At 53.5% G+C, this 14,489-nt stretch overlaps 1 protein-coding gene across 9 annotated transcripts in view; it reads left to right on the top strand.

Moving 5' to 3' along the window:
* Positions 1 to 14,489, top strand: part of prrc2b (proline-rich coiled-coil 2B) — a 29,414-nt gene that overhangs the window by 2,682 nt on the left and 12,243 nt on the right. For 7 of the 9 annotated variants that reach the window (XM_056578750.1, XM_056578748.1, XM_056578746.1 and 4 more), the window contains exons 2-20: positions 1,141 to 1,318; positions 1,609 to 1,783; positions 2,614 to 2,716; positions 2,855 to 2,918; positions 3,030 to 3,173; positions 3,510 to 3,883; positions 4,403 to 4,533; positions 4,634 to 4,800; positions 5,166 to 5,253; positions 5,843 to 6,014; positions 6,758 to 7,160; positions 7,367 to 7,650; positions 8,554 to 8,752; positions 9,122 to 9,326; positions 9,998 to 12,223; positions 12,826 to 12,974; positions 13,407 to 13,507; positions 13,727 to 13,868; positions 14,146 to 14,222. In XM_056578750.1, coding sequence (XP_056434725.1) covers positions 1,204 to 1,318; positions 1,609 to 1,783; positions 2,614 to 2,716; positions 2,855 to 2,918; positions 3,030 to 3,173; positions 3,510 to 3,883; positions 4,403 to 4,533; positions 4,634 to 4,800; positions 5,166 to 5,253; positions 5,843 to 6,014; positions 6,758 to 7,160; positions 7,367 to 7,650; positions 8,554 to 8,752; positions 9,122 to 9,326; positions 9,998 to 12,223; positions 12,826 to 12,974; positions 13,407 to 13,507; positions 13,727 to 13,868; positions 14,146 to 14,222 — 5,319 coding nt within the window. In that variant the 5' untranslated portion in view covers positions 1,141 to 1,203. The remainder of the gene's footprint in view (positions 1 to 1,140; positions 1,319 to 1,608; positions 1,784 to 2,613; positions 2,717 to 2,854; positions 2,919 to 3,029; positions 3,174 to 3,509; positions 3,884 to 4,402; positions 4,534 to 4,633; positions 4,801 to 5,165; positions 5,254 to 5,842; positions 6,015 to 6,757; positions 7,161 to 7,366; positions 7,651 to 8,553; positions 8,753 to 9,121; positions 9,327 to 9,997; positions 12,224 to 12,825; positions 12,975 to 13,406; positions 13,508 to 13,726; positions 13,869 to 14,145; positions 14,223 to 14,489) is intronic. The other 2 variants (XM_056578751.1, XM_056578747.1) reach the window with 1 other exon arrangement.

The raw sequence follows: 14,489 nt of genomic DNA, 5'->3' as shown, positions 1-14,489 counted from the left end.
TTATCTGACAACAACGCATTTCACCAATCCCATAATGTTCTTTTAGGCTCACGACGTTGATGAATATTCACCACTGACTTCAGAAATTTGATACATAAAAGAGCACAATCGCAGCCCCCTCTGGAAATTATTCATGGATTTTGGAAACAATCTTTGAGATTGTGACCCAAAAGGATTACTGTGAAATCATGGCTAAATCCAGACCTTTAGCAAGGCGTGCAGGGAAAAGTTGTTAATCTGCTCGATATAGCTTTGACAATACATATTGGTGGGGGACGGTGTTGGTCAATGGAGATGCCACGCACACCTGTTTATCGGCCAGCATAATGGATTGGCAGGTGTCGGACGGATTACTGCTTCACAATCTCACCAATCATATTTTTATTATACTGTCCTTAATACCTACCCCGAGTGCCAGATCTTTGTTTGCTGAATGGAATTCCTGATTTATTGGGCAATTTAATATCGTTCTTTTTTCAGCATCGGGACGGCTCTTTTCAATGTAAACAATGGGTTTATTATTTGAATTGAATTTTACAAGCAGTTCCATGCGGAGAAGACTTAATCGTCATGGAAACCAGCTCGGCATTCCACAGCGAATTCTTACGGTCAGTGTAGGTGGTGCTGGTGCAAAGATACTTTTGTCCCGCCAGTTCTATTGTGATGCAGCGCTAAGAGTTCTGTCACCCTGATGATGAGGAGCGAACGTCCTGTCGGTCCAGAGAGGGGAAGAGTCGTGAGTTAGATCGGGTGTTCTTGTCTGCATCATGTTGCCAGGCAGTGTGGTGGAGCTGAGTGACTGAGTCGGACGGGTTATTGTACATGTCGGGTTCCTTGGATGTTCTGTCCTGAAGGGATGGTTGGGAAAAGGTTGTGGACTCGGGGAATCTAGTGTTCTCATTCTCCAAATGTTGGAAAGTGTTTGCTCCCTTGGCATGACAATAATGTAAAAATTGCTTTCTATAAATGCACTAATCACTTTCTATAAACCTCAACGCCCAGATTCGACGCACGGGACCCAAAGATTCTACGCCTAAAGTTCTGTATCGCGATGCACAGCCTTTGTGGCCCGTTGCTGGCGCCCCTGAAATATCTTGGCTGTCCATGGGTTTTGATTTGTTTTCTCTTGTTTCCTTACAGATTCAGAAGGCACTAGGGAAAGACGCAACAAAAAATTTCCATACTCGATGACATTACATCGCAATGTCCGATCGTTTGGGGCAAATAACCAAGTCCAAGGATGGGAAAAGCAAGTACTCCACACTCAGTCTATTTGACAAGTACAAGGGAAAATCAATAGAAACTCAGAAAAACGCAGGTAAGACATCAAGCTGGTGACGTTGTCACAGTGTTTGTTTTGTTGATAACGACCCCGCAATCCAATAGAATTCTGTTCCTCAGCGTATTGCAAATTATTATTATTTTTAACATATTCTATAACATCCCAGTGTCCTTTTTGATTGTTCCTACTGGCACAGTAATACTTGTTACGTTTGTCCCTCTGTCACCCTCCCCAAACGTTACTATACTCGTGCACCGCTTCCTTTTCGTGACCCGACCTCATTCCCTGTTGCCTTCCCTCCCTGCGTTGCGATTGGCCCCCGGCAGTTCCACGACATGGCTTACAGAGTCTTGGCAAAGTGGCCGCAGCCCGGCGTATGCCCCCACCCGCTCACCTGCCGAGCCTGAAGTCTGAAAACAAAGGAAACGACCCCAACGTCATTATTGTGCCCAAAGACGGAACAGGATGGGCAAACAAGCAGGAACAACCGGATCAAAAGAGGTGTGTGTGTGTGTGTGTGTGTGTGTGTGTGTGTGTGTGTGTGTGTGTGTGTGTGTGTGTGTGTGTGTGTGTGTGTGTGTGTGTGTGTGTGTGTGTGTGTGTGTGTGTGTGTGTGTGTGTGTGTGTGTGTGTGTGTGTGTGTGTGTGTGTGTGTTCAAAGCTCACATTGTACAAATGCATCACGTGGCCGGGTCAGGGTCGCCACTCATTCCATGGTCTTGCCCTGGTGAAGTAGGATCTTGGCAAAGAATGTAGGGGAAAATAACACTGACGGCATACAGCAAACATGGAGGATGAGGAGACCACCAAGAAGGAATTTGTATTCAATTGTCATTTTCCATCATAGGCAAAAACATGACCATTTATGTAGCCACCGAGTACACCAACCTTGAAAAATTGTGGGGTTTTCTGGTGCAGAGAAGTGGATGGATGTAAGGGAAAGGTTCCTGAAACAGTCTGCTACCTGATGATTCACTCAGATATGGACTCTCTTTTTATCTTCATACTGGCATCATTGAAGTCATTGAATGGATGCCGGTGTGGATCTAGGAGTAGAGAGGATGTTTCATCAAACTAGTGAATAGAGGTCGTATAAAGGTGCACTGATTGTGAAGTGCCTATAGGAAGAAACCCGTGGCTCAACAAAGAAGAGAATATTGGATGCCTTTTTAATATCATTGCGTCCCTTTTTGTCTTTGGAAAAAAGGCGAGAAAAATAATTTGTTTTGACAAGTGACTGCTACAACAGTAACAGGGGGCAGGTTTACTCTTGGTGTTTGTCTTTTCTTCTGAGTTGCAGGCAACTGATATCATTATTTTTTTGGTTCCAGTTCTATTGCGTTAACAGCACAGCTGCCGGAGTTGCAGCCGCAGCTGGCTTCACAGAAGTCTGTTTCCAATCTTCAGAAGGCCACGCCAGTAGCCAACCAGGAGGTCAGTTTTCCCCAAGTCTGAATCGGTTCCCTCTTTGCAATATTACCACTGTATTACTGCAATCATTATGAGGTTAATTCAGGTTGAGCACAAATGTTCCTGAGCTGAGCTTAATCTAAATGTATTCAATTTCCATAGAGCACAAACCCAGGTGGACCGAAGCAATGGGCCCAGCTAAATGGAAAGGCGAAAGAGCTAGATGGTACGTCACCTTTTTGTGTGGGTGTGGGTCTGTGTGCTTTCTCTAGGGGCCCCTAATTGGACACCTTTTTAGACAAACTTTCTAAACGTTCTGTCCACATTTCCTCTGCAGGTTCAAGGGTCTTAAACCGACTTCAGCCCTTCTCTCACGAGGAATTTCCCACGCTGAAGGCCGCTGGGGAACAGGACAAGGCTGGCAAGGAAAGAAGCGTCTTCGATCCGTCGTATGGGCCCGGACCAAGCCTCCGCCCGCAGAGTGAGTCCCCAGCTCTGTTTACCCAGCATCCATGGCAGAGCAGTGCAGGGCCTTGTATTGACTAGGGGGCGGCCGACCCACAGCCCCGATGGCACCGTGTTGTTGGTGTCAATTACCCGTCGGCTTTAGTATCCTCGAGCAAGATGCCCCTGCCTGCTGCTCGATCACATGTACCTGAATTCACCGAAACCGGATAAACGTGCCTGCTGAATTACATTTGATTAAAAAAATATAAGTTTATTTTGTGTTGGTTTTGTTTTCAATTACCCCGCAAAGGCACACGATAAAGTCCACTTTGTTTCCTCATGAATTCGATGCTTGTCCACGTTCCTCCAGATGTGACGAGCTGGAGGGAGGGTGGTGGCAGGAACCTGCAGCCCTCCTCGCCCCTTGGTCCGCCAGCCGACCCTGAGGGCAAGCCCCCCGCCGCGGCTGAGACCGGCGCCTCCCCCGCCCCCCCCTCCTCCTCCGTCCCCTCCTCCAACTCCAACTCCTCCTCCTCCAACGCCGCCGTCTCCTCCGCCATCGCCCCCGGCATCTCCACCTCCTCCTCCCACTCGCTGGTCCCGGCCCAGCCCGCCGTCCCCGACCCGAAGGAGATCTCCCTGCGCCCCGCCCAGCCCCTGCGGAGGACGGTGGTCCCCACCGCCCTGCAGCACCAGCTCCACCACACCTCCAACGCCGTCTACCACGACATGCTGCCCGCTTTCGTAAGTGCCGCAGTGGTCTGCACAGCGAAAACTTGAATCTAAGGGTCCAAAGAAGGGGCTTTTGAGGAGCCCTTTGTAACCCTAAATGCAGAGTGTTGTCAATGTTTAATTAACGAGTGCTCGCTCCTCTCTTGGCATGATCTTTTTCTCCGTTCCACATTCACTTTGGGCCCATCTCCCTTGAGCCCGTTAAGAAAAGCATCTATTGTTTTTGAAGACTATTCGCCTAACTTATAACGCACCAAATCAACATTTTGCCGTGTGCCTCAAAGTGCATGCATTTAACTGCGTGCATTCAAAGCCTTATCAATACTTAAAAGGACGAAGTCCCTGTGCACAGCCTTTTGATTCTCAGGTGCTGGTGATGTGCAGTCAACAATAGTATATCAAGTCAAAGAAGTGTAAAACAACCGCACACTGGTATAAGCTGATGAGCTGAATTATTTTGTGAACAATCAATACTCAATACCTGTCTGCCTTGTCGACCCTCTTGATTGTTTTCACGTCCCCTCTGATCAGATGTGTTCCAAAGACACGCGCGAGACCCCCGGGGCCGTCGACATCGCCCCCGTCGCCGCGGTGACGGCGCCCGCCCGATTCGACAACAGGCCCGCCCGCCAGAACTTCACCAACGCTTCAGAGCACGTCAAGTACGTCCCACCCCTGAGACGTTTACGTCCCTGTTCAGTTTCCTAAACTCTTGTCCGCTTGGAGCCCGGTCCGACCTTTCCTCCTCCTCTCCGTCTGCAGCGGTGACGTGCGCCGGGGGGAGACGCGCTTCGTACGAGCCCCCGCTCGCCCCTCTTCCCAGCCCATCCGCCGGCCCGGAGAGAGACCCCCGCGGCCCGCCATCATCAACCCCGAGGACCTGAGGGATCTGGACGAGCTGGACGTCAACTGTGAGGACGGCTGGGCAGGTACGGAGAGGACCGGTTGTGTCTAGACCGCTAGCCAGGGCCAGAGCAATGGTTTCCGCCCTCCTCCTCGTTCTATTGAGTTTCTTTAAAGGTGGGCGTACATGGTTCGCGCTGATCCAATTTGCGTGCGAGGGAAATGATTAAGACCTCATGATGTTACTGTGGAGGTTATTTTTGTAGAGCTGTGGAGTTATTTGTGTCTGGTGTTTGTTCTTGCTCGTAAAATTATGATTCCATCATTCGTTGCAGTCATCCGTGAAGCTCAAGCCATTACAGTCAAACACGTGCATAAAGTAATGCAATGTAACTAGTTCATACAGTTGGGATGTATCCTCCAATTGACTTTGTAACTTTCCCCCCCCAAGGACTTCACGAAGAGGTAGACTACGGAGAGAAGCTTAAATTCAGTGACGATGAAGAGGAACATGGCGGCAATAAGAAGGGCAAGATGTGGTGAGTCTCTTCGTACCACGCCGGAAAACGAAATTTAATCAGCATAAGCTGCCGAACTACGGCCACTTGGACAGATTACACGCCTGTCGTGATAGAAGCTCAATCGGCACTTTGATTTGGGCCTTTTTATCTGTGGAAAAGAGACAATGTTGAGTTCTCTGTTGGCGTGCTGGGGTAGGGCTGGGGCATTAGGATTATGGCAAAAATCATAATCACGATTAATTTGGTCAATATTGAAATCAGGATTATGGAACCGTTTATTTTTGAGTTTCAAACATGATGTAATTATTCTGCATTTCTCTCCAAATATAAACTCTGTAACAGAACTTTGAAATTTAAAAAGTGTACAAAATCCTCAAATCAAAATATTATAGAAAATATGTATCCAGTTTTTCTTCAATTTCTATAAACCATTTAATGGCTAAAATAAATCTACTTAAAAATAATCTACATGACTGGAGATTGTTTGACCCAAAATTCGAAATAAGTTGAATTGCACCGACCTATGCCAGGGTCACGGTGCCTAACCGTCGCTCTCAGTTAAACGACGAGTGTGTCCCCTTACTGAACGCGCCGCCCCTCGCTTCAGGGCCGAGTGGGAGCGCCAGAGGGCCAACCAGCGTGACCGGCAGGCCTCCGTCAGCTCCAACGACGGGGCCTACCTCCACGAAGCCGCCGAGGACATCTACACCCAGCACCACCTCCACCATACCGAGCCCCAGAGGAAAGTCAACGGAAAATACTCCCCCGCCGAAACCCAGGTACACACACGCACGCAGTCACTGGCCGTTGGATTCATGTCTTTACTTCACTACGGTTTAAGCGTGGCCTTAACGAAAAGTATCATGATCATGAGTGGCTTTTTAAAGGTCCTGTATAAATGTTGTCTCTCCTTGCATCACCCATGTTTGTGTCTGTCGAGGGGGAATGGCAGAAGCAGCCTAACGGGGCCACAGTGTGTTTTCGCTCTCTCCACAGTGAGATGCTATTGTTAATTAGGACAAATGACCTTGCAGTTACCATGGTTATGGATGTCTCCTTCTCTGCTTGGCAACGTATTGTATAAAAAAAGAAATGGTCAAAGTTAAACACGAACATTGCCGGTGTTCTAAAGGGTCGTCGTTTCATGCAGACAATCCTTCAAAACGACACGCATTGTGTGTGTTTTCCCATTTTAAATCACTATTTTAATGAACACAAGCTTGACAAGATGGATGACCTAATCCTGGCTGTGGCGGGGTCTGCATTCCAACCAATTAGATCACTGTTCAGCCTCCCTTTTTATTGGGATGCTCCAAATACATAACCTTTTTAAATTAATTGTATCCCCAACTCACATATTTCAATATCCTGTTCACCTTTTTATACTACTAAACAATTGTTTACAATTACACACGGCAGCGCAAGAAACCGTGTGTAAAGCAAGGAATACTTCCAAGACACAATGCGGGTCGATGTGATCAGGGAACCCACCGGGCTGACCAGGTTTCACCCCCCCCCCCAGGCCCCGCAGAAGAGCTCTGCTCCTGGCCCCGCCGCCGCCCCCCACCCGGCGGAGCCCCTTGAGGACCAGGACGACCACCTGCACCCCGCCCAGCCCGCCGCCGCCGCCGCCCCCAGGGCCAAGTTCGTGTCCCCCGATCTGTCGGAGGCGGTGGAGCGCGCCCGGCGCCGCCGCGAGGAGGAGGAGCGGCGCGACCGCGAGGAGCGGCTGGCCGCCTGCGCCGAGAAGCTGAAGCGGCTGGACGAGAAGTTCGGCAAGACGGAGCGCCAGACCTCGCGCTCCGACGACGGTAGCAAGGACGGCGAGGGCAAGGAGCCCGCTGCCGCCGCCGCCGCCGCCGTCGCGTCCCCCAAGAGGGAGCCCAGCAAAGCCCACCCGGACAGCTGGCAGTACGCCACGAAAGGTGAGACGGGGGTTGCCGGTCGACCTGTGTTGTGGGGCAACACGGTCTAGCGGTAGGCGGGTTTGGGGCATTTATTTATTTATTCAATAAATCGAGCCAGATTAAGACTCTGATTGTCCTCTGCGTATCAAAGGGAAGCAAAGTACTCGCTGTGCGAGAACAATGTCATCATTTCCCATTTTCTTTTGAATGGCCCCTCCCCACAGAGGCCAGCGAGTGCCCCCCGGACCACTCCCCCGGCTACGAGTACCGCGAGGAGCCCTGCTTCCCGGCCTACCGCGCCAGCGAGGACGACGCACAAGAGCCCACGTCCCCGCAGAGCGACGGCAGCGCCGGGCGCCAGACCTCCAAGCCCATCGCGCCCCGCTTCCAGAAGCAGCAGGCCACGCCCCCTCCGCCACAACAGCCGCAGCACCAACAACAACAGCAGCAGCAACAGCAGCAGCAGCAACAACAACAGCAGCAGCAGCAGCAGCAGCAACAACAGCAGGTCAGTCCTTTTTTATTTGGTGTGTTGGGGCTAAATCAGTGTATCAAAATCAGTCACAGTGATCAATGGAGAACGAGGAGGGAGCATGAAAAACACAAGCACGGGGGAGCTTCCATTTGTCATGTCGGAACGCAGGAATAGACCTGGGTTACCAAGGGGAATGCGGCCCCTTTCAAGTTCATGCCCTTATGCCCTTATCCCATGCTTAATAGATGGGGTAGGCAATTTGGAAATGCCAGCTAGATTTAGGAAGCGTCCAAGCAGAAGAATCCCAGCCCTCCCCGATGGCCTCCCTTCAAAGCCACTCCCCCAAAACAAGTGGCTCGCCCGCTTGCTTTAGTGATGGGTCGGCTCAGTCTTGATGGAAGCTCCGGTCATGCACAATGATGAGTACACACAGGTTGCTGATTAGGGAGGACGACAGACCGGTTAGCTATCCAATCATATGATTCAGGACTCAAAGTATCATTGGACTGACTTATTTCAGGCCTGCAACTGCCAGATTCTTTTATATTTTTTATCCCCCCAGAGCTTTTGAATTATTGAAAGCTGTCGAGATGTTCAGAAATGTAAGCAGATTGCTTGTGAGATAATTTACTTACACCAGCATGAATATCTCGGTGGAGCACGGGAAAAGTCCTGCTCGGGGTTGATAGAGCTGGTATGTGCAGGGGAATCCATCCAGTCGGTATAGCCCCAATTAAATGATAGTATTGGTATTATTCCATATTAATACAGCTATTCACTCACACTGACCTGGCCAGCTTTTTGTTTTTATTTCTTTCGTTTTTTTGCGGACGTTTACATTTTAGGATTTGTAATATTTTGAAGCTGAAGGCCCAACATTACAGACAATCCTTTCCTTGTGTCGTGTGTCCTGATGTGTGTGTCTTTCTTCTGCAGGAGCAAGTGTACAAGATGCAGCACTGGCAGTCGAGCCACTCGGCCAGCTCTGGCTCCAGCCACCCCCAGCGCGGCTACTACCCCTCCCACGTGCTGGGCTTCGACCCCCGCTGGATGATGATGCCCCCGTTCATGGACCCCCGCATGGCCCCGGGCCGGTCCCCTGTGGACTACTACCCCAACTCTGTCCACTCTTCAGGTAGGCACTGACCCATCGGGTTCCTGCCTCTTGTTGGTGGAAGACATGGGTGGACGGGGTGGTCTGGCGGTCGCCTCAGCCATTGCTTTCTCTTTTGGGAAAGTTATTTCAAGGATGGAAGACATAGGAAAGCAGGAGCGTGGTTATTGTTGATGAACAAATCGATTTCACAAGCTTGAATAGAAAATGATGATTTCTGATGAACATTTAAAAATGTTGACTGTTTTAAAATAATAAACAAAATAGGACCGTGAAGGATATATTTCATTCCTTAATTCTGGTATTCCGAAAGTATACAATACTTCCAAATGACAAAACAGTCGTGCAACATAGCCTAAAGCTTTTAGTTTTTTTTTTCTCCTGCTCTAGGAATGATGAAGCCCATGCTTCATCCAGACCACCTCAACAGTCCCGGCTCTGACGACGGCTGCCATCCCAGCATGCACCAGGAGAGGAGGGCTCCGTCCACCGAGCCCTACCCCATGTGGAACCAGGACGGCTACCCCCTGCGGAGCTTCACGCCGCCCTACCAGAGACAGCACGAGAGCTCGGAGGGCGGCCGGCCAGACGACCGGTGAGTGCGAGTCCTGAATAACGTAATGTCGCACGCCTCTCTCACAACGCGCAGCTCGTGCTGATCATTTAGCGGCGAGCGGTGTAGGTGATGATCGCCGGCGTGGAAATGCCAGCCAATCCGTTCCACCAAATTCCCTGCACCTTACGCGTGAGCTATGCAGCGGCATTATCGGCGCGATCGCACACGCGTTGCACGAGGCGCCGCCGTTCGCCGCTCTGCTGTTGAACCCCGTGAGCCAATCACGATGCACTCAAAGAAGGTTGTGACGGCGCACGCTTAATCAAAAGGATTAGCGAAACTAGCGAATTGGGCAGACCCACCGTGATTTCAAACCGCAGTGATCCAGGCACAAAGGTAACGCGTATCCTCGGGGAAATGAGAAAGGTGGACTTCAACATCACGACGGTGGCGTTCCGTTAAAGGTGAAACGGCATGTCTTGTGGGCAGAACGGAAATTGCCGCCGTTTACAGGAAAATATACGTAATCCAGCGGTTTTACGTCTTTCATGTGTGAAAGGCGTAATGCTTGCGGTACAACAGCATGAAGTGAAACGCTCCACCCTGACCTATATTTTGAACTTTTAGCAGAAACGCGCATGGTAACGTTACACTTCTGATCGCTTTATCTCTCGTCTTCGCCCCCCCCCCCCCTCCCCCCCTACCACCAGAGGAGACCTCGGCTGCCCCCAGCAGAGCGCTTACGAAGAGAGGGCCAACGAGTGCCTGGAGCCCCCCGCCGAGGACCTCCCTCACCAGAGCTACCACCAGAACCCCCGGGCCCCCGACCGGGGGGAGCACCAGCGCCATGACCAGGGCCTGCTCACCACGGCCCAGGGCCACGGCCAGCGCTCGGACGGCGACTACCACAAGCACGACCCCAGAGAGAAGCACTCAAAGGACGGCCCGGACCCGCGCGACGAGGCCTTCGACCAAGGCTCCAAGGACAGTTGGAGGAGAGACGGCGGCGGCCAGGCTAAGGACGGAGGCTCCGCCGGCGGCCCAGACCAGTGGGCCGACGCCGCCCCCAGCGGCGGGCCCAGCCAGCCCCCCGAGGGCGGCGGGCGCACCCTGGTCCGCAGGACCGGCCCCATCAAGAAGCCCGTGCTGAAGGCGCTCAAGGTGGAGGACAAGGAGAACGAGAAGCCCCGGCCCGAGCCCGAGGAGAAGATGGTGCCGCCGTACCGCCTAGAGAAGGAGGTGCTCACCAACGTCTACGACCTGAAGAAGGACAGCCAGCCCATCAGCAGCCGGCGCGCTGCCTCGCCCGCTGTCGAAAAGCAGCAGCAGCAGCACGCGGAGGAGAAGCAGCAGCAGCATCAGCCTCCGCCTGCCGCCGCCAAGCCGGAGAGGGCCATCAGCACCCAGACGGAGGACGCGCCCAAGGAGGGCGGCGGCTGGGACACGGGCACCAAGAGCAGCCAGTTCGCCAGGGACGAGGCGGAGGCCCGCGACTCCCAGGCCCCCCGTCGCAACAACTGGATCTTCATCGACGAGGAGCAGGCCTTCGCAGGGGCCAGGGGGACGGGTCGAGGGCGGGGCCGAGGATTTCGGGAGTTTAACTCGAGCGGAGGTGGACGAGGAGGAGTGGGCGGAGACAGGGAGAGAGGAGGCGGGGAAAGAGGAGGAGGAGGCCGGGGGGCTAAAGGGGGAGAGAACCTTCGCGGTGGCTACGGGAAGAACAACAACAACAGCAGCAGCAACAGCAGCATTAGCAGCAGCATCAGCGGCAGCGGTGCCGGGGGTCGTGGCGTGAGCCGCGGCAGGGGCCCGCCCAGAGACTTTGTCCAAGTGGAGGACATCCAGAGGGGCAAGCCCCGCCGACGCAACGTCAGCGAGACCCTGAGCGAGACCTCGGAGTACGAAGAGCTGCCCAAGCGGCGTCGCCAGAAGGGGTCCGAGAACGGCGAGGGGTACGTGGAGCCCGCCGAGGGGGTCCGCAAGGCGGACCGGGACTCCTGGAGGTCCAACAAGACGTACGCCGAGGACCAGGCGGCCATCGACGCCAAGGAGAAGGCCAAGGCCGGCCGCGGGGGCTTTGTGAGCCGCACGCTGCCCCCCAGGATGAACGCCGCCCCCGCACCCACCGGCGGCGGCAGCGGAGGAGGTGGAGGAGGTGGTGGTGGATACAGCAGAGGCTTTGGGGGCCCCAGGGACATCTCCACCTGGAGGGGCCGCGGTGCCCAGTACACCGGCGCCGGGGGCCCCATGCAGGAGAACGGCTACGGCCCCGCTGCCGCCGACGCGGCCTACCCGCGCCGGCAGGCCCCCGCCGCGGAGCGCGAGGCCCTCAAATACCCGCCCAAGTTCTCGGTTCCGTTCGCCGAGAACGGCGGCGAGGAGCGCGACGGCGAGTACTACCCGGACGGCGAGAGCGCCGACCGGCAGGCGCTGAGGCGGCGCCGGCCGCCGCGCCAGGACAAGCCCCCGCGCTTCCGCCGCCTGCGGCAGGAGAACGAGCCCGGCTCGGGCCAGTGGAACAGCGAGCAGTACGCCAACGGTGGCGGCGGTGAGGGGGGCTTCGCCAACCCCTGGCCCAACCGCCCCAAGGCGGCCGGCGAGGAGGGCTGGCCCGCCGCGCACTACGCCGCGCAGCACGGGGGCCAGGCCGAGGACTGGGAGTCGGGCTCGGAGAACAGCGACTTCGGGGACTGGAGGGAGAAGCGAGGAGGAGGAGGAGGAGGAGGAGGGGGCGGGCTCCAGCAGGGGCACGGCGACGGCCCCTCGGAGCACGGCGACGCCGGGGAGAAGCGGGAGATGTCCAAGAGGAGCTTCTCCAGCCAGCGGCCCCTGGTGGAGCGGCAGAACCGCAAGGGGGAGCCGGCGCTGCTGGAGGGCGGCAAGGCGCCGTCGGGCAGGGCCGACAGCTGGCAGAACGGCGGGGCTCCCTGTAAGAGGTGAGTGGTGTCGGGGGGGGGCCCTCAGCGTCCCTTAGTGCCGCCCCCTAGGGAGATTCAGGACCTCGGAGAAGGAGGGGGAGATCCGAGAAAGTCGACTCGGGACGGATATTCGGACGGGTGGCTTGGCCGTTCCTATCAGATTCGACCCTAATAACGGCTTTGGCGTGTTGCGTAGTGCGCCTGTTCAAGGTGACCTCGAAGCAGAGGGATGGCGGTATAACATCCTGCTTGGAGTTAAAGTATCACTCGGGTGTTATTGCTGACGGTACCGTTCACTACTTGAGCCGTTGTGAAGCAAGAGGCAATATATTCAGAGATGATACTTTCCACAAAAATCTCTTGTGACAAATCTGGTCTTCTATTTATGGGAAAATATCCATAGCTGTGGTTGCGAATGTCATGTGTGCCCTTCATCCTCTTGCTAAGCAGAAGTGTTTTTTTTTTTTGCCATTTCAACTGACGAAACTTGATCACACACCCACGTTGCCTTTCTTTTAACCGCTGTGAAACGGTTTGTCAAACCGCAGTACACCGCGTGCCAGCTTCCAGCCTAACAGGTCCGTTCCCCTCCCTCCGTTGCGCTCTCTCTCTCGCTGCAGCAGGAGCCCCGAGGCCTACGTGGATCAGCCCGACGACAGGGAGCCCAGCGACCCCTCTGGGAAGAAGCTAGACAAGGAGCTCAAGCAGGGCTCGGGGAAATCCGACATGGTGGAGCCGCTGTCCCAGTATGACCTCAACAGCTACCCGAGTAAGTTCCTCCCAGGTGACGGGTCGTGTCAACTCTTGATTCTGATAGGACTCCCGATTATACGGTTGAATATGAATGAGCTCAAGTAAGAATACAAAATATTGTATGTTTTTACCTTTTTTTTTATCGATTTATCGTATGACAAACCCAAATGATGGGTCTGCTGCTCTTGTGCACCAGGGCTCGTGGCCCACGGTCAATGTGTGATACCGTCACACGTGTTTATTCTACCCTTTGGTGCCCTGGCACATGTGCACGCATACAGCACACAGAGGACCCATGTCCTCTGTGTGAATGGTCCATGACCGGAAAAGTGCATGCATGGTCACTTTGACAAGTGAAAAAGTAGATGCAAACCCATGCTCAGTAATTGGTCATATGTAATTGAATCCCGGATTCGAGCATGCACATGAATTGGTTTTCCTTTCACAGTTGAGAGTGAAGGCCAGGGCTCGGACTCGTACCAGGACGCCCTGTCTAAGAAGCAGCGACGCCCCCAGGAGGACGACCGCAGGAGGAAGGAGCAGGCCGCCGTAAGTCCTCCTCATACACTAGGGGACCACCTAGTCCCACATCCACGTCTAGTCAAACCCAGTGGTTTGGAGGGGCGATCTCTGCATTGACATGCAGTGCCTCTATTGCAATGGTCTCGTTGAATAAGGTCCTGTTCTTTGGTACCCACGTGTCACACACAGGATAATGAAGTACGAGTGTGACGAGTGTTGATGGTCAATCTTCTCCGGCTTCTTTAGGTTCCACTCAAGAGCCGACCGCTGGCCTCCAAGATGCCCCCCCGCTTCGCCAAGAAGCAGGGGGGCATGGGCATGGAGCAGCAGGAGGACTCTCTGTCGTCCAACAACCTCGGCACGGAGATCTGGGAGACCAACAATTCAGGTAAGGACAAGGCATGTCTGTGTGTGTGTGCGTGTCGACCCAGGAAAACATTTTTTGGCTTGGTATTTGTGCCATTTTAAGAATGAATCTAGATTTAGAAAATAATAAGTAAAGGCATCCTAGATTAATAGGGTTAGTTTTTTAGTTTCCAATGTCGTTTTAGCCCTTTTCTAACACTTTAAGACTGGATGTGATAAGCCATTGTACAGTATTTCCTCCTTCCTATATTTTAATTAACCCCAATGTTTGCATTGCGTTTGCCACTTTCCTCCTGTAGCTCTGTCAGTGCAGTCTTCAGGAGGAGACTCCTGGACCAAACAAGTGTCCTACACGGGCAGCGAGCCCAACTCTGAGGTAAACCCAGAACCCAGAACTCTGAGCTACACCTGAAGCACCCACAACATAACTGCGGAACTCTGAGCTACACCTAAAGCACGCATAACATAACCCAGAACTCTGAGCTACACTTAAAGCACCCACAACATAACCCAGAACTCTGAGCTACACTTAAAGCACCCACAACATAACCCAGAACTCTGAGCTACACCTAAAGCACCCACAACATAACCCAGAACTCTGAGCTACACTTAAAGCACCCACAACATAACCCAGAACTCTGAG

Source organism: Gadus chalcogrammus, chromosome 19 (genome assembly GCF_026213295.1).
Source record: "Gadus chalcogrammus isolate NIFS_2021 chromosome 19, NIFS_Gcha_1.0, whole genome shotgun sequence".
Taxonomy (NCBI): domain Eukaryota; kingdom Metazoa; phylum Chordata; class Actinopteri; order Gadiformes; family Gadidae; genus Gadus; species Gadus chalcogrammus.
Note: the sequence above shows the minus strand (reverse complement) of the source record. Positions and strands in the feature narration are given on the sequence as shown.